The sequence below is a fragment of the Oncorhynchus mykiss genome, chromosome 15 (assembly GCF_057628025.1).
Source record: "Oncorhynchus mykiss isolate SJ-2025 chromosome 15, ASM5762802v1, whole genome shotgun sequence".
Classification (NCBI taxonomy): domain Eukaryota; kingdom Metazoa; phylum Chordata; class Actinopteri; order Salmoniformes; family Salmonidae; genus Oncorhynchus; species Oncorhynchus mykiss.
In genome coordinates, this window is record NC_143036.1 from 27,874,959 (window position 1) to 27,895,611 (window position 20,653).

General features: G+C 41.9%; 1 protein-coding gene across 25 annotated transcripts in view; it reads right to left on the minus strand.

The window, feature by feature from the left end:
* Positions 1 to 20,653, minus strand: part of LOC110489906 (anion exchange protein 2) — an 81,499-nt gene that overhangs the window by 22,962 nt on the left and 37,884 nt on the right. For 12 of the 25 annotated variants that reach the window (XR_016486630.1, XM_090199767.1, XM_090199769.1 and 9 more), the window contains 2 exons: positions 16,654 to 16,841; positions 54 to 213 (listed from right to left, as the gene is read on the minus strand). Coding sequence is in view for 23 of the 25 variants with exons in the window: in XM_090199767.1 (XP_090055893.1) it covers positions 54 to 213; positions 16,654 to 16,713 (220 nt within the window). In the remaining 2 variants the exon portion in view is untranslated. Of the gene's footprint in view, positions 1 to 53; positions 214 to 1,388; positions 1,842 to 6,143; positions 6,264 to 13,917; positions 14,087 to 16,653; positions 16,842 to 20,653 lie in introns of those variants that run through there. The other 13 variants (XR_016486631.1, XM_090199776.1, XM_090199775.1 and 10 more) reach the window with 4 other exon arrangements.

The following is a 20,653-nucleotide window of genomic DNA, read 5'->3' on the forward strand; positions in this document are numbered from 1 at the left end:
TGAGCCACCTACGCATGTGTGCAAGTTGTGTGAACAATTGTGTGTGTGCTTACATTCAAAGTCCTCCTCGTTGTAGGTGCGGTGCTGCTCGTCGGGGACCCTGGGGGCGGAGCTGAGGATCTGCTGAAAGCGTTGGACCCCCAGAGATTTGTTCAAGTCCCCTTCATCCTCCTCAACCGCTCCTCGCATGGACGAGGCTGATGGCGCCTCCGGCTGAGAGGAAGAGAGGGAGGACAGGGTCAATTTAGATCAGTCAGGGAAGACAGGAAAAGGTATTGGCTTCATCTCAATTAATCTTTCTGTGATTCCTCGACTCCTTTTAATTGTATTGGAGGAGAAGTTCCAAGTTCCCTCTCCCCTCGAACCTTCTCCAATGGGTTTTGATAAGGACGCAAGGAATCAAGGAAAGACGAATTGAGAAAGAACCATGTTGAAGGCCCCATTCAGAAACAACCCCTAGACCCACAGTAAATCTGAACGGTTTGGATAGACATAAATCAGTATGGCGAAAATGTAATCAAGTCTTCTAAATGTTATAGCTACAACTATATTGCTTATCCAATTCTTTCAGATCAACATGGAAGTGCCAAGGCACTTTTTCCGGGACTGGGCCATTGTCCATTTTAGGCAATCCATTTATGCAGATTTGCTCTATGAGGTTGTTCGCCGACTTCATTCATCCCTATTCCCCTTGTCAAAGCCATGCAGCTCGAACCAAACTGACACTGAAGGAAGTGCTAGTCCTCCCACAGGAAAAATCCACTGAAAGGACAAGAGCTTGTGCTTGGTCTCTGAACACTACAACAGCCTCAAATTAAAATGAAAACAGTGATTACACTACAAGCTCTGATCAAGGACTTGGACAGGGTGGTGCTATGGATGGTCGTGGATGGTGGAGTGATGGAGATCCTGGGGACATCCCGGGGAGGTAAGTCCTGACTCGAATGATTAAGTACACTGAACAAAAATATATATTTTTAAAACGCAACAATTTCAAGGATTCATATAAGGAAATCAGTCAATTGAAATAACATTCAGTAGGCCCTAATCTATGGATTTCATAAGACATGCATTTGGAACACGCTGTTGTACACATTGATCCGGAGCATCCCAAACATGCTCAAATTGGTGACATGTATGCTGGCCATGGAAGAACTGGAACATTTTCAGCTTCCTGGGATTGTGTACAGGTCCTTGCGACTGTGCATTATCATGCTGAAACATGAGGTGATGGCGGCAGATGAATGGCACGACAATGGGCCTCAGGATCTCTGTGCAATCAAAATGCAATTGTGTTTGTTGTCCGTAGCTTATGTCTGCCCATACCATAACCCCACCGACACCCTGGTGCACACGGTTCACAATATTGACATCAGCAAACCGCTTACCCACACAACGCCATACACTCGGTCTGCCATCTGCCCGGTACAGTTGAAACAGGGATTCATTCGTGAAGAGCACACTTCTGCAGTGTGCCCACTGATGTCAGTTACAACGGAAAACTGCAGTCAGGTCAAGACCCTGGTGAGGATGACAAGCACGCAGATGAGCTTCCCTGAGACAGTTTCTGCAGAAATTATTTGGTTGTGCAAACCCACAGTTTCATCAGCTGTCTGGGTGGCTGGTCTCAGACCATCCCTCAGGAGAAGAAGCAGGATGTGGAGGTCCTGGGCTGGCGTGATGACATATGGTCTGCGGTTGTGAGGTCGGCTGGACATACTGGACAAATCCTCCAAAACGGCGTTGGAGGCAGCTTAGGGTAGAGATTCTCTGGCAACAGCTCTGGTGGACATTCCAGAAATCAGCATGCCTACTGCACGCTCCTTGAAAACTTGAGACATCTGTGGCATGGTGTTGTGTGACAAAAAAAAAGCAGATTTTAGAGTGGCCTTTTATTGTCCCCAGCACAAGGTGCACCTGTGTAATGATCCTGCTGTTTAATCAGCTTATTGATATTCCACACCTGTCAGGTGGATATATTCTCTTGGCAAAGAAATGCTCACTAACAGGGACGTAAACAAATTTGTACACAACATTTGAGAGAAATAAGCTTTTTCTGTGAATGGAAAAATGTTGGGATGTTTTATTTCAGCATTAAATGAAACACGGGACCAACACTTTACATGTTGCGTTTATATTTTGGTTCAGTATAATAATAATAATAATAATAATTGAATCACGTGTGCCAGTTCAGGGCTTTAACAAATATGTGAAACGCCTGGTGGTCCCTGAGGAGAGGGCTGAGAAACCCTGAGGTAAGTGATGTTTTCCCCTGCAGCAGGGTGCTAGATTGGGCTGCCGGAGACGTGCTGTGATAAGGATGGTTGCAAAGGTGGAGCCACAGGTGAACTTGATCCCAACAAAGTGGGGGATCCTTGTCTCCTCTGTCCAGCGCTAAGGCAAAGCAGATTTTGCTGTGGCTACAGTACTGATCGTGCGGCTCCTCACTGAGCACTCTGTGACACTGGCCAAACAGTCACGGCACCATGCCTCATTTAACGCCCCTCCAAACCCTTTCTCAGGCCATTTAACATGTCATCGGTAGATTAAATTCTCCCCTGCACTCGAGGGGGACCAAGGAAAAAACATTGATTGATGAGATATGATTATTCCACCTCACACTCCCCATCAGTCTATAGAAATGGTGGACAATGGGCTTTTTCCCTACTCGTCCATCTTACACCAAATAACACCAATGAATAAATAAATCTGCACTGTGTATGGAGTAACTCTTAGCTTAATCATTGCAATTTTCTACCTTCAAATGTCACCTTTTTTTTCCCGCAATGGGGCTGCATGTGTAAAATATAGGGAAGAAATTTGGAAAACGGAACAACAGTAAGAAAATATTCATAAAGCACAAAACTATCTTCATAGCAATGGCTACCATGTCATGGAGTTATGGTGTGACCTACAAACACACACATACCACACACAGGCGTAAAACACAGAACCCTCCAGACGAATCCCTGACAGTGTCAACATGTGCCACAAATAGGGCAGTTGCGGTGACCGTATTACCGCCACACCAGCGATCATGAGTCATGAAGGCAGTCAAATTCCACATGACCGTTTAGTCACGGTAATTAGGCTGCTCCAAGCTCTGATGCTGCTGATGGTCATTAGTAGCCTACCAAATTTGCTAACTGCCTGGTACTCAGCACTCTATTGTCCCTCTAATCATTCTCACATCAATGCAAATGTTATCAAAAATCTAATCAAACACTTCATGAGAGCCCATGAGCTGATTTTGCGCAATATTTCTATAGACTATGCAATTGCGGGAGAAAACAGAGTGATGACCTCTATTAAAAAAGAGGAGGATCCCATCAGCTTTCTATAGGCTAAGCCTACTATATTTTTTGCTCACCTTTCCTAATATTAAGCACATTGCTTCTCTTTACAACAGGAGTATAGCCTACCTGGCTGGCATGAAAATGATTCACAGGAAAAACATCCTCCATCCGCTATTTAAATGCATAGATAAAATGTATTTTTTTCCCACTGTCCATTTGGAGACAGGTGCATGATAATGGTCCAGTCTAAATCAAAACTAATTTCACCCATATTATTTAGTATGTGTTAAGACACAAACCTTATCAAAACATATAGGCCTATGGGCTACTACATGAGGTGTGCAACTATGATTAGAAAAAGTTGAGAGAGAAAAGCTGTTTCTCATGCTGGGCATTATTCACAAGTAATAATATATAAACTCACAAGTGTTAGGCTAATATTACTCCTGTTGTAAAGAGAATATCTTATAATAAAACCATTACATGCATAATCACATTCGCGGTCACTTTTGATAATGGTGTTTTCCCACAAATGGAACATTCTCGTTTATAGCCTACTGCCATGTGCGCTTATAATGTGAAGAAATAGCCTAAATGTTTATCAACATTTTAAGCCATAGTTCTTATTCGTTGTGTCAGCCACATTGCGTAAAATATATATTTATATGCCATTAGTTGTATTAATTTGGGATCTATTGCATCCTACAACTGTCCCAGACTATGTTTGGAATATTCATTTCTCATACAGAACAGGTCGACTTTTTTACTATGGGGGATAGTAGATTAACATAGGCTAGTGCTTTGCTGTTCGTTAGACCTAGTCATCTTGTTGGCTGACAAAAAGTAAATGTGGACAGTCCTTCCAATATCTTCAATATGCACCTCGGAATTGGATAAGGACGCAAGCAGTTGCGTCCCAGGAAGTGTCTGTCTTCACTTGTAGCCTGTGAGAAAGACACGTGATGTATTAAAAATCAAAACATATAGCCTAACTTTTGTAGAACAACTAAAGTTGAGAGTGCGTGCCGACACCGAGATGACCTGCTATATGGAAGGGAAAGAACCAGACATCTGCTGACCCCCTGTCATGGTGGCGGGATAACCACTCTTGTTTACCTTTATTGGCTCTGCTTGCCAAAAAGTAGCATGTGTGCTACCAGCACTGTCAGAGAGGTTGTTCAACACGGCAGGGAACGTAGTTACCTCTCTCCGGTCTTCACTGAAACCCGACAAAGTAAACATGCTGGCGTTTCTTAAAATCGGAACCTTATAGCCTAACTTTGGCGAGTTCTATAGCCTATGATAGTGGACTGAAACAATAGCCATTATAGGCAACAGGCAGCTAAAACTGTGTGCAGTATTATCATTTTCCCTTGGTTTTATTTATATAATTAGAAGTGTCTTATTTATTCCTCACCTGTGCTTTTGCTTTACATGTATTACTATTTCAGTGTTGTTAATTCATTTTTTTTTTTACATGAACTTTATAACAAACCCTTTTAAACAAAAAAAAAGAAAATACAAAAATGTCTATATATGTAGCCTACAGCCACTATTTGTCACAATGCTGATGTCACCATGCTACTTTTTGTTGTCTCAAGAAAGAAAAATTGTGTGTATGCTAAATTATAAACAGCTTAATCATTATATAAAATGGTGGTGGTGGTGGTGGTGTTTAGCCTGCCCAGCTGATATTGGCCATTTTAAATCAAAACAAATTTCACACATAATAGGCAATTACACTAAGACAAGACATTTTTCCCCCTTTTTTACATTATCAATAGAGTGGAATCATGCAGCCCGTGTTTGTTTCATTTCATAAGACATTAAGGTTTGTATCATTCACAACTCAAGTTGCCAAATAACTCAAACATATAACCTGTTTCAAATAATCATTTTTAAGCTGAACACAGAATAACCACTCCATGTGTGTACGAGCTAAAATGCCCTGCCTAAAATCAAATAACAGATTTATTGTAATGGTGTACAGGCAATTAAATTGATTTCTTTAAGCAATAAGGCCCGAGGAGGTATGGTCAATATACCACGGAAAAGGGCTGTTCTTATGCACGACGCAACACGGAGTGCCTGGATACAGCCCTTAGCCATGGTATATTGGCCATAAATCACAAACCCCCAGGGTGCCTTATTGCTATTATAAACCGGTTACCAACGTAATTAGAGTAGTAAAAATACATGTTTTGTCATACCCGTGGTATACCACGGCTGTCAGCCAATCGGCATTCAGACTACGAACCAACCTGTTTATAATACACTTATAAAATGTAGATGTTCCAAAGGCACTCATCAGCAGCTTGCATGTGTGGAACCCCTTTATGTTAATTAAACCCTCACCCTTACCTCAGTGACCTCCATTAAAAACACATTTGAGAGTTGCTTTCTGTGACAGTCTCCAGTCTTTGGATGTGTAAGCTACAATCGAAATCTTGAAAGTTTTGATAGTCTGTAGTCCTTTCCAATACAATCAACACATGAATTCCAGTTGATGGGCACTTCATCCAAGACTGCTGCCAATCTTAACCACATACTATTTTTCAATAAAGCATCAAAGTTTAGTTAGAAAATGACAGCCAAGTCTACCTGAAAAACATCCCCACTCACTAGGGACTCCAGTAGTAAAGACAGCTTTTAGCCTGTTACTGTGCACAGCGGTTAACAGTCAATCTCGACAGCTAGAGAGGATGTGTAAGGGATTGCCAGCGAGGTGAAACTATTTCCCACAACCAAAAACATGTGCAATAACAAACCATTACAGCAAAAGAACCAGCAATAGAAAGACAAAAAATATGCTCTCCTTCTCTTCTATTTGTGATTTAAGGGACTTACCAGACTCATGTTTCAATGGGATGACTTGTGGTATGAGTGTTGGGAGTCAGGAGTGGTGTTTGAGGCAAGTGGCAATGCCCTCATCTACGGCGACACTGTGGGGCTCTGAATTGCAACACCCTATATAAAAAAACACAAGAATGAGCAGAGCCCTCTCCCTGTGACCACGTGACGCGCTAATCGGAACTGTATCTCCCAGCCTGGCACTAACCTCTCTCTTATGATTGTGCCGTGTTAGAATAAACAAGACTCTGCATTTATTCTCGCTCTGAGGACAAACCAACAGCACCTGAAAGGGCAAGCCGTGTTTGAATGGTCCTCAAACAATACCTTGCATTCACCTCCCTCATTTTAACTTTGGTACGTGTCAATATTGACCAAGGTACTTTAGACCCTAAATCTCTGTCAGAGGCCTTGGAGTGGGATGGGGCATGATGTCCTTTGGGTGGTGGATCATTATTGAAACACATGGGAAACTGTTGAGTGTGAAAAATCCAGCAGCATTGCAGTTCTTGACAAACTTGTGCACCTGGCACCAACTACCATACCCCATCAAAGGCACAAATCTTTTGCCTTGCCCATTCACCCTCAATTGCACACATACACAATCCACGTCTCAATTGTGACAAGGCTTAAAAATCCCTCTTTAACCGGTCTCCTCCCCTTCATCTACACTGATTGAAGTGGATTTAACAAGTGACATCAATAAGGGACAGACTGACCAGGTGAATGCTGTGTCACGGAAAGAGCAGGTGTTCATGTTTTGTACACTCGGGGTATATACACTATACTGTATACACAGTGGGGTCTGAAATTGACACCCGTGATAAAGACGAGCAATGACTGTAAAAAATATATATATATACACACTTCAAATACTGAGCTACATTGCATGCAAAAAAAGGGGAAATTATATTACACTGAACAAACATATACACAAACTGTAATATGTTGGTCCCATGTGCTGAAATAAAAGATACCAGAAATGTTCCATACGCACAAAAAGATGATTTAGTGCACAAATGTATTTACAGTGCCTTGCGAAAGTATTCGGCCCCCTTGAACTTTGCGACCTTTTGCCACATTTCAGGCTTCAAACATAAAGATATAAAACTGTATTTTTTTGTGAAGAATCAACAACAAGTGGGACACAATCATGAAGTGGAACAACATTTATTGGATATTTCAAACTTTTTTAACAAATCAAAAACTGAAAAATTGGGCGTGCAAAATTATTCAGCCCCCTTAAGTTAATACTTTGTAACGCCACCTTTTGCTGCGATTACAGCTGTAAATCGCTTGGGGTATGTCTCTATCAGTTTTGCACATCGAGAGACTGAATTTTTTTCCCATTCCTCCTTGCAAAACAGCTCGAGCTCAGTGAGGTTGGATGGAGAGCAGTTGTGAACAGCAGTTTTCAGTTCTTTCCACAGATTCTCGATTGGATTCAGGTCTGGACTTTGACTTGGCCATTCTAACACCTGGATATGTTTATTTTTGAACCATTCCATTGTAGATTTTGCTTTATGTTTTGGATCATTGTCTTGTTGGAAGACAAATCTCCGTCCCAGTCTCAGGTCTTTTGCAGACTCCATCAGGTTTTCTTCCAGAATGGTCCTGTATTTGGCTCCATCCATCTTCCCATCAATTTTAACCATCTTCCCTGTCCCTGCTGAAGAAAAGCAGGCCCAAACCATGATGCTGCCACCACCAGGTTTGACAGTGGGGATGGTGTGTTCAGCTGTGTTGCTTTTACGCCAAACATAACGTTTTGCATTGTTGCCAAAAAGTTCAATTTTGGTTTCATCTGACCAGAGCACCTTCTTCCACATGTTTGGTGTGTCTCCCAGGTGGCTTGTGGCAAACTTTAAATTACACTTTTTATGGATATCTTTAAGAAATGGCTTTCTTCTTGCCTCTCTTCCATAAAGGCCAGATTTGTGCAATATACGACTGATTGTTGTCCTATGGACAGAGTCTCCCACCTCAGCTGTAGATCTCTGCAGTTCATCCAGAGTGATCATGGGCCTCTTGGCTGCATCTCTGATCAGTCTTCTCCTTGTATGAGCTGAAAGTTTAGAGGGACGGCCAGGTCTTGGTAGATTTGCAGTGGTCTGATACTCCTTCCATTTCAATATTATCGCTTGCACAGTGCTCCTTGGGATGTTTAAAGCTTGGGAAATCGTTTTGTACCCAAATCCGGCTTTAAACTTCTTCACAACAGTATCTCAGACCTGCCTGGTGTGTTCCTTGATCTTCGAGATGCTCTCTGCGCTTTTAACGGACCTCTGAGACTATCACAGTGCAGGTGCATTTATACGGAGACTTGATTACACACGGGTGGATTGTATTTATCATCATTAGTCATTTAGGTCAACATTGGATCATTCAGAGATCCTCACTGAACTTCTGGAGAGAGTTTGCTGCACTGAAAGTAAAGGGGCTGAATCATTTTGCACGCCCAATTTTTCAGTTTTGATTTGTTAAAAAAGTTTGAAATATCCAATAAATGTCGTTCCACTTCATGATTGTGTCCCACTTGTTGTTGATTCTTCACAAAAAATACAGTTTTATATCTTTATGTTTGAAGCCTGAAATGTGGCAAAAGGTCGCAAAGTTCAAGGGGGCCGAATACTTTCGCAAGGCACTGTATATCCCTGTTAGTGAGCATTTCTTCTTTGCCAAGAGAATATGACCTGACAGGTGTGGCATTTCAAGAAGCTGATTAAACAGCACGATCATTACACAGATGCACCTTGTGCTGGGGACAATAAAAGGCAACTCTAAAATGTGCAGTTTTGTTACACAACACAATGCCACAGATGTCTCAAGTTGAGGGAACGTGCAATTGGTAGGCTGACTGCAGGAATGTCCATCAGAGCTGTTGCCATAGAATTTCATGTTAATTTCTCTACCATAAGCCACCTCCAACGTCGTTTTAGAGGATTTGTCAGTACATCCAACAGGCCTCACCACCGCAGACCACGTGTATGGTGTGATGTGGGCGAGCGATTTTCTGATGTGAACATTGGTGGCGGTAGGATTATGGTATGGGCAGGAATAAGCTACAGACAATGAACATAATTGCATTTTCATCAATGGTAATTTGAATGTACAGAGATACTGTGACGAGATCCTGAGGCCCATTGCATATATGTATTCCCAGTCATGTGAAATTCATAGATCAGGGCCTAATTCATTAATTTAAATTGACTGATTTCCTTATATGAACTTTAACTCTGTAAAATCTTTGAAATTGTTGCATTTTGCATTTATAATTCTGTTCAGTATAATACAATTGCTCAGAGAAAGAGATTTTGTCTAACAAGTAATACATGTTTTTCTTTAAAAGGGAGGGGTCAAAATGATTGACACCCCTAAATATTTTTATAAATAAAGTAGCCAAAAGTTTAGTATTTGGTCCCACATTTATAGCATGTAATGACACTAGGGCTGTGGCGGTCATGCAAATAACTTCTGGTGTCACAGTAATTGACCGTTAATTGACAAAGGGGTTCCACAGATGCAAGCTCCTGATGCGTACCTTTGAAACGTCTACATTTAAAAGCCTATACACCATCACAATGAAACCATTATTTTAGGCAGGTCTTTCCTATAAAACATAATATGAAGAAAATGTATTTCAGAAGAACAGAATAACATAATCTGAGTCAGCCTATGTATGTTACTGATCTGGCTATGCGCCATGCCAATGGCAGCAGGTTAGTAATTTAACAGACAAGGTACGCTTATAATTCCAGTGCTATTATTTTATTTTATATTTTTTTATACTAACAATATAATTGAACAACGCTGAATAAAATTGAAAGGATATTTTTCCCAAATGACTGATGAGCTAGGCTCTAGCACTGGCCAACGTTAGGCTTTAAGGTTCCGATTAAGAAGCACCAACATGTTTAATTTGTCGGGCTTCATTGAAGACCGGAGAGAGGTAACTATGTTCCCTGTCGTGCTGAACACCCTCTCTTGACACAGTGCTGGTAGCACACATGCACATATACTTTTTGGCAAGCAGAGCCAATAAAGGTAAACGAGAGAGTGGTTATATCCCGCCACCATGACAGGGGGTCAGCAGATGTGTCTGGTTCCTTCTCTGCCATATAGCTGGTCATATCGGTGTCGGCACACACTATCAAGGGTACCGGGGTTTGCTTTCAGGTTCTGTTTCTTCTTTAAGAAGATCACCATTCTTCTCGCATATTCGGAAAATGTCTTCATCCAGATTTATTAGCTGATCTCTCACATTTGACTTGAATCCAAAAAGTTTCCAAATGTCTGCCGTTGTGTTTGGCTTTTAAAAAAAACATATCCATGACCATGTTTTAGAAACAGTTTTTACCTGTTTTTGACCAACTGGATCTGATGGGATCGCTCCGATCTTCTGCTCTTTTCTGTCCATATGGGAAGACGTGGTTCAGGTAGCCTAGTGGTTAGAGCGTTGGGCCAGTAACCAAAAGGTTGCTGGATCGAATCACCAATCTGTCATTCTGCCCCTGAACAAGGCAATTAACCCATGTTCCCCGTAGGCCACCATTGTAAATAAGAATTTGTTCTTAGCTGACTTTCGTAGTTAAATAACAGTTAAAAAAAAAAACAAATCAAGGCAAGTTTTCAGGGCCAGATTTTTCTAAAATGCTGGTTTCGGCTATTGTTACCTCTGCAGATTATTAAATTAAATCATGAAGTGTTTGATTTTCGAATACATTTGCATTTATATCAGAGTGATTAGAGGGACCATTAGAGTGCCATTAGTGACTTAATGGCTGTTAGCAAGTGCAGTTTTGGAGTAGCCTAATTATCGTGAATCAACAGTCACGTGGAATTTAACTGCGGTTGTGACTCGTGACTGCCGGCGTGGCGGTAATATGATCACCGTAACAGCCCTAGATGCTACAAACTTGTTGGATGCATTTGCAGTTTGTTTTGGTTGTGTTTCAAATTATATTGTGCCCAATAGAAATGAATGGTAAATAATGTTGTCATTTTGGAATCACTTTTATTGTAAATAAGAATATAATATATTTCTAAACACGTCTACATTAATGTGGATACTACCATGCTTACGGATAATCCTGAATAAATAATGAAAGTTACAGAAGGTCAAAGATCATACCCCCAAGACATGCCGGGGCGGCAGGGTAGCCTAGTGGTTAGAGCGTTGGACTAGTAACTGAAAGGTTGCAAGTTCAAATCCCTGAGCTGACAAGGTCTGCCCCTGAACAGGCACTGTTCCTAGGCCGTCATTGAAAAGAAGAATTTGTTCTTAACTGACTTGCCTAGTTAAATAAAAGTATAAAATAAAATGCCAACCCCTGTTATTGGTAACGGGGAGAGGTGATGTCTTGGTTTGACCCTCTTAACTTTCTCACTCACATTTTTCTTTTTACAGAAACAAACATTCTCTCAGCCTTGTACTGTGGGAGGAGAGAACATGCGCATTGAATCAGCAAATGGGGCTTTTCCACAACAAACGTAGATTGGATATAACACCTGAATGTCCTGAAATGGTTGAGGCGTTGTAACTAAGTACCAAGTGCTATTGTTCTGGGGTTAAACATTGAACATGTTCAGACCGCAATGGATTGTTAGAGGACAATGGCACACAATGGTTATGTGGCTTTGGAAGACTTAGAAGCGTAAAATTAAAGTGATCAGATAGGAGATGAGCTGGGGAGATGTGAACATGCAGTGTGCTCTGCCTTTGTCTTAACATTGCTTAGCCGGGGGGGGCAGGGTGAAGCCGAGGCCTTGTAGAACACTTTGAAGGTCAAAGTGGAGGTCACCTCCACAATGCCCTGAAGTGAGGTTGGTGATACGATTCTGTAGGTACCATGAACACTCACAGGCCGTTAGTTGTCATACTGAAGCGTTACCCTGGTCGTACTGATGGTTTGGGGAAGCCTGCTCAGGACCTTCTTAGGAACCAGGTAGGTAGACAAAACTTTTAGCAAAATAAACATCACACACAAGAAGAGAAATCAAATCTGCTGTGTGGAAAGTGAAAAGAGATACAGAGGAAGCTTTCTAATATCTAATTAGAGTTCCCCAATACAGTAAACCAGATAGATTAGGCAAACTATACTATATACTACTATACTAGGTTTGTTACAAGCAAAGTGAGTGTAGTGAGTACTCAGCTAGTCACTTACACAGAGGCTGTAGAGAGGATTAGAGGAGCCGAGAGGTGGCTGAAATCCCACACAGTCAGCAACACTCAGAGCAGAAGGACAGGTTAACAGTGGCGGATATAGAGTAGTAAGTGGTCATGTAATACTCCGTTGAGTCACTGCATTCCTGCAGCAGCAGGCCAGACGAGGAGATCTCATGTCCATCTGTTGGAGAGGTCTTTGAAGGTAATGCCTTATGTGTAAATATGACCACTGTCTCTTTCTCCCCAGTGGTACCATCCGGGTAAACAGGCCAATGTACCTCAAAGTTGCTTCCCTTCACTTTTGAGGTCTGATTAAAGTGCCCACCAAATAATATTTTCAACCACTGACCTTGATTCTTAGTTGTTGACGTTCAGAGAAACGTGAGGAAGTAAGCTTGACAAAATCGAGGGTGGCCATGCATTAAACGTTATTGAGGGGTAGACCAGCAATGCTAAAGCTTTCTTTCCCACACTGATTAAGTGATAGTGGAGTGGAGCTAGTCCTAGTGCGAGTCGGATGTCATCTGGACATGCACCCGCCTCTGTGGAAGATCTTTGTCCATGCAGCCCATGAACTATCAATTAACTTCATTCTTTATTAAAAAAATAAAGCACCTTTGATATTCTTCATGTAACAAAAAGCGCTATATAAATATATTATTATTAATGTGATATCCCTTGCATGATGATAGCCAGTGACATTGGATACTGTCATACTGTGACTTAGAGAGGAGGAAGGGGGTTGGGGTGCGGGGTGCGGGGACTCTTAATTCTAATCCCTTTACGAAGGACAAACAAAAGAGGCTGGCGATTTGTCATGCCAGACGCCTTCCTCTAAAGTTATTCTCTAATGGGGTCACTTCTAGGGGAGGTGTTACTCACAACATGCTGATTGTATAAATCCTCTCACACCACAGCTGTGTCCCAAACAGCACCCTATTCCCTGCACAGTAGCGCACTACATAGAGAATAAGGTGCCATTAAGGACGCATGCCTTGCCACTTCTAGCTGTCCAACACTATTCACACATGGCTCTGGCAGCCATTAGCTAGGAGTTTTACAAGACACTGACTGACCACATTCCCCTGCTGAGATATCTAGCGTGCTCCATCTGTTGACAGTCGAGGGGTAACTATCAGCAAATCACTGATTAAGACAACAAATCAGAAGAAATGTTGTCCTCCATTCACAAACTCAAGCAAACAGTCAATGGGCTGTTGACAAAATAACAAGACCGTCGCAGACGCCTTTGGAATTGGACAGTGCAACAACTCTTTATTATTAGTAGTTGTTGTCGCAACAAATCTTTGCAAAGTTCACGTTTCACTTGTTGCACACATTACAACAAAATGTTGTCAGGGAAAAAAGGACAAATTCATTCAGTTTCGAACCCCATTGTGTTCACTTTTACTACAAGTCAGGTGTAGAAATATCTACTATATTTTTTGTTCAGCCTTTAAAACCAATATAGTGCACGTGGTATGTAGACATAGAACAGGAAAAGTCTCTTCATGTCCACACACATGAGGCGCTTCTAAAGGAAATCAATGCCCATGTGACTCTGTTGCTGTATGTTACCCTGTGTTCAAACTCATAACTCACCTTTGCTGCTGTGTAAAGAAACTCCATCAAAGTCCAATCTTGTTTCTCACGCGGCATTATCTCTAGCGACCTTATTTTTTGCTTGATAAGTAAAAATAACTGCCGCACACAGTAATCACATTTTCAACCTCTGTCTATGGTCTCTTTCGGTTGCCTCCAGTCACATGACAAAAGGGCAGTACCTAGCGGCAGGAAGAGGACATCAACCCCAGTTTCACAACGTTGACCGACCCTTCCAAAATCCAAATAGGATTATCTAAACTATCCTTAAACACGCACACACTCTCTCTTCCCTCTTGCATACAAGCATGTACACTCATCACTCATCGTTTGAACGGTGAATTATTAACTCAGAAGAGCAAGGAAGCAAGGAAAATTACATGTCTTTTGTCAATTTAACTATCAGCTTCATGCAGATGTACAAGAAAGAAAACATCTGCAGCCATGAAGTTGTAAACACATCAATTGGATAGCAGCTTAGGTATGTATTGACAACCTGACAACCGTCTGAATTCTCCGTAAGAGATTATAAAGACGCTTCATGGCTGCCAGCCTTGTAACGGAGTTATATTGAACTGATTGAACTGACTAATGGGCTGAATCTGATTACCAGCAGACTCTATTCAAATCACAGCCCTCAAAGCCGTCCATCAACAAGCCATCTGTCCTTGGACAGGAAAAGGTTTAGAGAGCCCAGATTTACCAAGGTTAAATAAGGTCGGTGTAATGTCACAAAACAGCAGACTTGTCACACTAACCAGACATACGGTAGATAAATCTGTAGGCCATAATTAGCCATTACCGCCACTGGGATACCCGTCCATCTCACAGAGTACATACAACTTACTATATGTTCATGTTTTGCATTGCACCTCTGCAACTCAGACATGTGTAGCAGGGACATTACAATTCAACTACAGAACTACCGCTACATTATAACACAGGGAGGTATTCAGGACATGAGCGTCCTTTCACTCTTAGTTGTTTATGTCTTGGAGAGTCCACCTACTAAGAGGCAGTAGGCCAGTCCTGGGGGGGTTGTCTAGTGCCACAGCCACATGATTGTGTAACATGGGATAGGAAGCAGCTGACTGAAAAAAAAATTGCATAGCTCAGGGAAAGCAGGAATTTCCTGAAGTGGTTGAGCAGTGAGTGACGTTCTAGTATCTACCGCTCTTGCACTGTGTGTGGTGGTGCATGTGTTTGAGTCTACTGTACGTGTGCATGCATGCATGCTTAAGAGGGTCGTGGGAGAATGTTTGTGTGGGTCACAAATGGATGCTCATGCTCATTTCATTTTTGTTTGTTGTGTAAAGGTTAAAGATCTGCTATAAACTCTGTATCCAATCTCAATTAATCATTTGAAGAAACCATAAAGAGGACGTGTATTTATTCCTCATTGATTGCCCAGAAAACATTTTTTCTTTCTTTGAATGACCCTCACGGCATCTCTCAACACTACCCAAAGCAACTTACTCATCTTCTTCAGATTGTTATTTTGAGAGGACCCCAGGGACCTGGAATTTAGTTTTAACCATTGACCTTGACCAGCTGGCCTCTGTTCTGAGCCTAAACCACAGAGATGCTTTAGCGCCGAGCTTCTAAAAGTACTGATGCCAATATGTTAAGTTGGAGTGCCCATTCTGCCCCACATTACAAACCGGGCACTGGAAAGGCCTGGAAATACAACAAGATATTTTGGTCCTAGTACAGCGTCATTTCTAAATAGACGCTGGCTTAAGAAAAGTGGAAGGAAATTGCTTGGCTTGGTGTAACCTTCGACATACTTGATTCCCCAAGCCAATCTCCACCCCATAAGGTCGTATAAGGGCAGCAGGCACTTCTCAAATGGGGCCCAAGGGAAATGGTTTGAAAAACATTTCATGTTTCAATTCAGAAGTCAGAATTAATAAAAATATCCCTAAACCTGCCTGGAGTCAGGGGTTTTAATCCCAGTGAGGGCATGGATTTGTATATACCCTGCTCTGAGAGGAACGGCACAAACCAAAAAACACACTCCCATTCCAAAACACAGTGAACTGGAGAGGCTGACGAAGCAGAACTCTAGCATAGAGAGAATGTGTGTCACGTGTACAAAGAAACAAGGACGTTTGGCAATCAGAGATCAGATGAATGCCTTTCTCACAGAGGACCACTGCTGTTTTATGAGAATATTCAATTAGCATAAACTAACACAATATATAGTCAGGAGCTATATAATATATCAATGTACAGTACCAGTCAAAAGTTAGGACACACTCATTCAAAAGTTTCTTTATTTTAACTATTTTCTACATTGCAGAATAATTGTGAACACATCAAAACGATGACAAAAATACATATGGAATCATGTAGGAACCAAAAAAGTGTTAGACAAATGCCAAGAGTGTGCAAAGGTGTCATCAAGGCAAACGGTGGCTACTTTGAAGAATCTCAATTTTTGATTTGATTAACCCTTTTTATGGTTACTCATGATTCCATATGTGTTATTTCAGTGTCTTCACTAATATTCTACAATGTAGAAAATAGTACAAATAAAGAAAAACCCTTGAATGAGTAGGAGTGTCCAAACTTTTGACTGGTACTGTATGTTGACACGCAATTTCTTACTGATGTCAATGACTGTCAAATCACAGGTCTCTTTGATGTCTGTGTTTGTTTGCATTGTGTGGAAAATGTTTGTTAGGATGACCTGACTTACTGAACTTGTATCACAGTGTGAATGAATGGACTTACAATGTGGATGACTGATGCCAAGGCGTCTGTGACATTGCTGGGTTCATTGGGGTTGCTCATGGCTCCTCTCCTCTGTGGAATGGGTGCTGGTGCTGTGGCTGTCTGGATAGCTAACAGGTTTAGGGAACGGTGTGGATTCAGCCCTTCTCTTTCTCACTCGGACTCAGATAGCTTTTGGGCAGCATAACCTGGGAAAGACAGAAAGATGTAAGTGCATGTTAAAACAAACCTTTAAATATATTTCAATATTTTTTTTAAAGAGTTATTTAGCAGACGCTGTTATCCAGAGCGACTTGGGTTAGTGCCTTCATCTGAAGATAGCTGGGTGAGACAACCACATATCAGTCATAGTAAGTACATTTTTCCTCAATAAAGATGCTGTCAGCAAAGTCAGTGCTAAACTCAATGAGTCATCTTGTTTTTACACAGCACAATAAAACTACTCTCACAAAACACAAAGGTCATGACAGCTTCCTTGTTTGGTTAGAAAGATGATAATTCATCTTTGATTCCTGCCTAAAGGCTGAGGTTGTCAGCACAAGCTCAGACTTAGACACAGGGCCCCTAACCATGATTAGTCACGTGTCTTGTTACTGTGTCCCTGTCGGGGAGGACTCCAGTCCTACTGTAATTCCTCACCACCCCCAAGGTCATTACAACCACTGTCTGATAAGGGCCAGATAAGGGCTTGCTACTGTTGAGAAGAGGCTGTGATAAGTGATGGCGCGTGACTGGGGCCACGCGCCCTATCCCTGCAGGAGGACCCATACCTGCAGGTCAGGAGCCTTTGGGTACAGTAGAGACAGACAGGAAACAAGGACAGACAGGGCTGGTGGTGGTGCAGCACCAAGAGGTGTAACATCAAAGTCTGGTATGATCATTGTACTGCATAATATGGATTTTTTGTACCCATTTCAAGATAACTGGCAGCCAGCATTAAACTAACTGATTGTGAGGAATCAGATGCTGGTGCATGCTGTATAACCTACTCTGAATAATGTTTCCTAATGTATTCCTGTCGAAGAGAACATCAACAGAAAGCTTTACCCTTTTCAATCCCTTTGATATTCCAGGTGGTCAATGGTTTCAGCTTACAGAGAGCTTGGCGTGAGTCAAACATTGGCTCTGTGTGTCTCTGTTGAAGGAGATGCGCCTTTTCATTCAGACAGCTATAGCAGAGGAGATCTGTACGACCCAAATGGAACTCTATTTTGTTTATAGCGCACTACTTTTGACTAAGACCTATAGAGCTCTGGTCAAAAGTAGTGCACTGCAACAGGGTGGCTGTTCACGTTGGGCCATTCTAGACTCACCGTTAGAAACACTGTCTGTTCCGTCAAAGGCAGCCTAGTTTTCCTGGCAATCACTATCAAAGTGCTTCACTGAAGCCAGGGCATAATCATATCAATGACCTTGTTTGCAAGAAAAGGTCCTTAAGAGGTAGCCTGGCTCATAACTTAGTACAGTCAACTATATAGAGATTAGGCTATGACGCGTGCTGTTGTTTGGAGGTTGTGGGCTGGAGAGAGAATGCTTTGTTCAAAAATGTTAATTCTCCCAATCATAAGTGGAGTTCAAGAGGGACAAGGAAAGGGAGTGACATTAGGGGCCGTATGCATCAAGCGTCTCAGAGTAGGACAGCTGACTTAGGATCAGTTTTGCCATTGATATCACAATGAATAGATTGCATGAACAGGGGGGACCGGTCTAATCTTAGATCAACACTACTCCAAGACACTTGATACATAAAAGGCACAGGAAAATGACTAATTCCATGTACCAGAGATCTTAAATGATCAACAAGTCAATTGCACTGAGACAAGATATCTCAATGACACGTGACACACGCACACCGCACAGTTGTAATTAGGAGACATGTGAAAATTGACTGTGTCAAACTGCACAATAAGAACCAAAAAAGTTTTTGATGCGCTTAAAATAGGACTTTCTCAGTAAAACTAGACCCCTGCTGACTAAGGAAAGGGGAGTGATCAACAGTGGGATAAAGTTAGAATTACAGTACATTGGGTTCCTAACCACACAACCATGGGAAATGGCTTATGCACCCCAGGGCAAGACTGTAATAACATCCATTATGATAACAATATGAACACAGTAATACAAATAATACAAAGCCAAAAAAAATAAAATTACAGCAATCACAATGAAAGGAAATCAATGCAGAGCCAAATTGCCCAGTGGATTTATCCAGCCATGTCATAACTTTTTCAGGGATCTGATATTTTCAGCCTGCAATCCATCAGCCTTCCAGACTTTTGAATATGGGACATTTATCATCCTAAGATTGAAAGGAGAGGACTGTGGACTACAGGAAAAGGAGGACTGAGCCCGCCTCCATTCTCATCGACGGGGCTGTAGTGGAGCAGGTTGAGTGAGACTTTCAAGTTCCTTGGTGTCCACGTCACCAACAAACGAACATGGTCCAAGCACACCAAGAAAACCTGTTCCCCCTCGGGAGACTGAAAATATTTGGCATGGGTCCTCATGGGTCCTCAAAAGGTGGGTCCTCAAAAAGGTTCTAGAGCTGCACCCTGCATCCTGACTGGTTGCGTCACTGCCTGGTATGGTGACTGCTTGGCCTCCGACCACAAGAAACTACAGAGGGTAGTGCATACTGCCTAGTACTTCACTGGGGCCAATCTTCCTGTCCTCCAGGACCTCTATACCAGGCAGTGTCAGAGGAAGGCCCTAAAATTGTCAAAGACTCTAGCTACCCTAGTCATAGACTTCTCTCTGCTACCGCACGGCAAATGGCTACCCAGACTATTTGCATTGCCCCCCCTCTCTTTTACACCGCTTCTACTCTCTGTTATTATCTATGCATAGTCACTTTAATAACTCTACCTACATGTACGTATTACCTCAACTAACCGGTGCCCCCGCACATTGACTCTGTACCGGTACCCCCTGTATATGGCCTCGCTTTTGTTATTTTACTGCTGCTTTTTAATTATTTGTTACTTTGATTTCTTATTATTTATTTCTTATTAACTGCATTGTTGGTTTTAAGGGCTTGTAAGTAAACATTTCACTGTAAGGTCTACCTACACATGTTGTATTCGGCGCAAGTGACAAATAAAATTTGATAACCTCTGTCCCAGGCTTAACTGCTACTGCATTAACATAACCTGAAGAAATAGGCTAAAGTGATAGTGCAAGATTCTGGCAACTATGGATAGACATTTTATGTTCCTGCGTTCCAGTATGAAGGTAGAGGTAGTTTTGTGAGCCAATCAGCATGGGAAATTAACAACAGTCAAATGCTGGTAGATTTAGGCTGGCTTGTAGACATAGGCGGGTGGTCACACAGAGCATTTGGGAGCCATTTAAATTTTTTATCCAAAGCCCACATGTATTTAAAAAAAATAAGTAATTTAAAAAAACATACATGAGTGTGTGTGTCATCTCGAAGAGAGAATTTCAACACTACAGTGGTGAAAGCGAGGTAGGGTACAGCATATGTTCAATATCTGGTTCAAACAATAGAGAAAGATGGAGGCCTTGCCTGCTTGAAAAGGTATAGAACACATTAATATGTTGTTTTAAAGAAATGTGGCTGATAACATTTGCGCATTAAATTCACCACCCTGGAGCCAATGCTAACTAGCATAAACACAATGACTGGAAGTCTACCGGAACAGCTAGCATGCTAGCTTGCACTATCACTAGTCTATGATATGGCAATACAGGTGGATGAGGAGACCCTTTACATGAGCAAGCATTTCCTGCTTGAGGTTTGGTCATCTAGCCCTGTGGCCTCCTTTGCAGCCTTCTGCACTTTTTCCCTTGCAGAGTGGAAAAGTACTGGCAAATAAAGCTATGTAAAGTCTTCCATTTCTCTAATCTATGTTTAGTCAAGTCACCGGAGTTTCCACAATTCTGATGTCACCTTAAGTCACCTGGTACACAAACCTTATGGTGACATAACTAACTCCTCATCAATGTCTGAGATTCCATTCTAATGCTTTCACAAGACGTC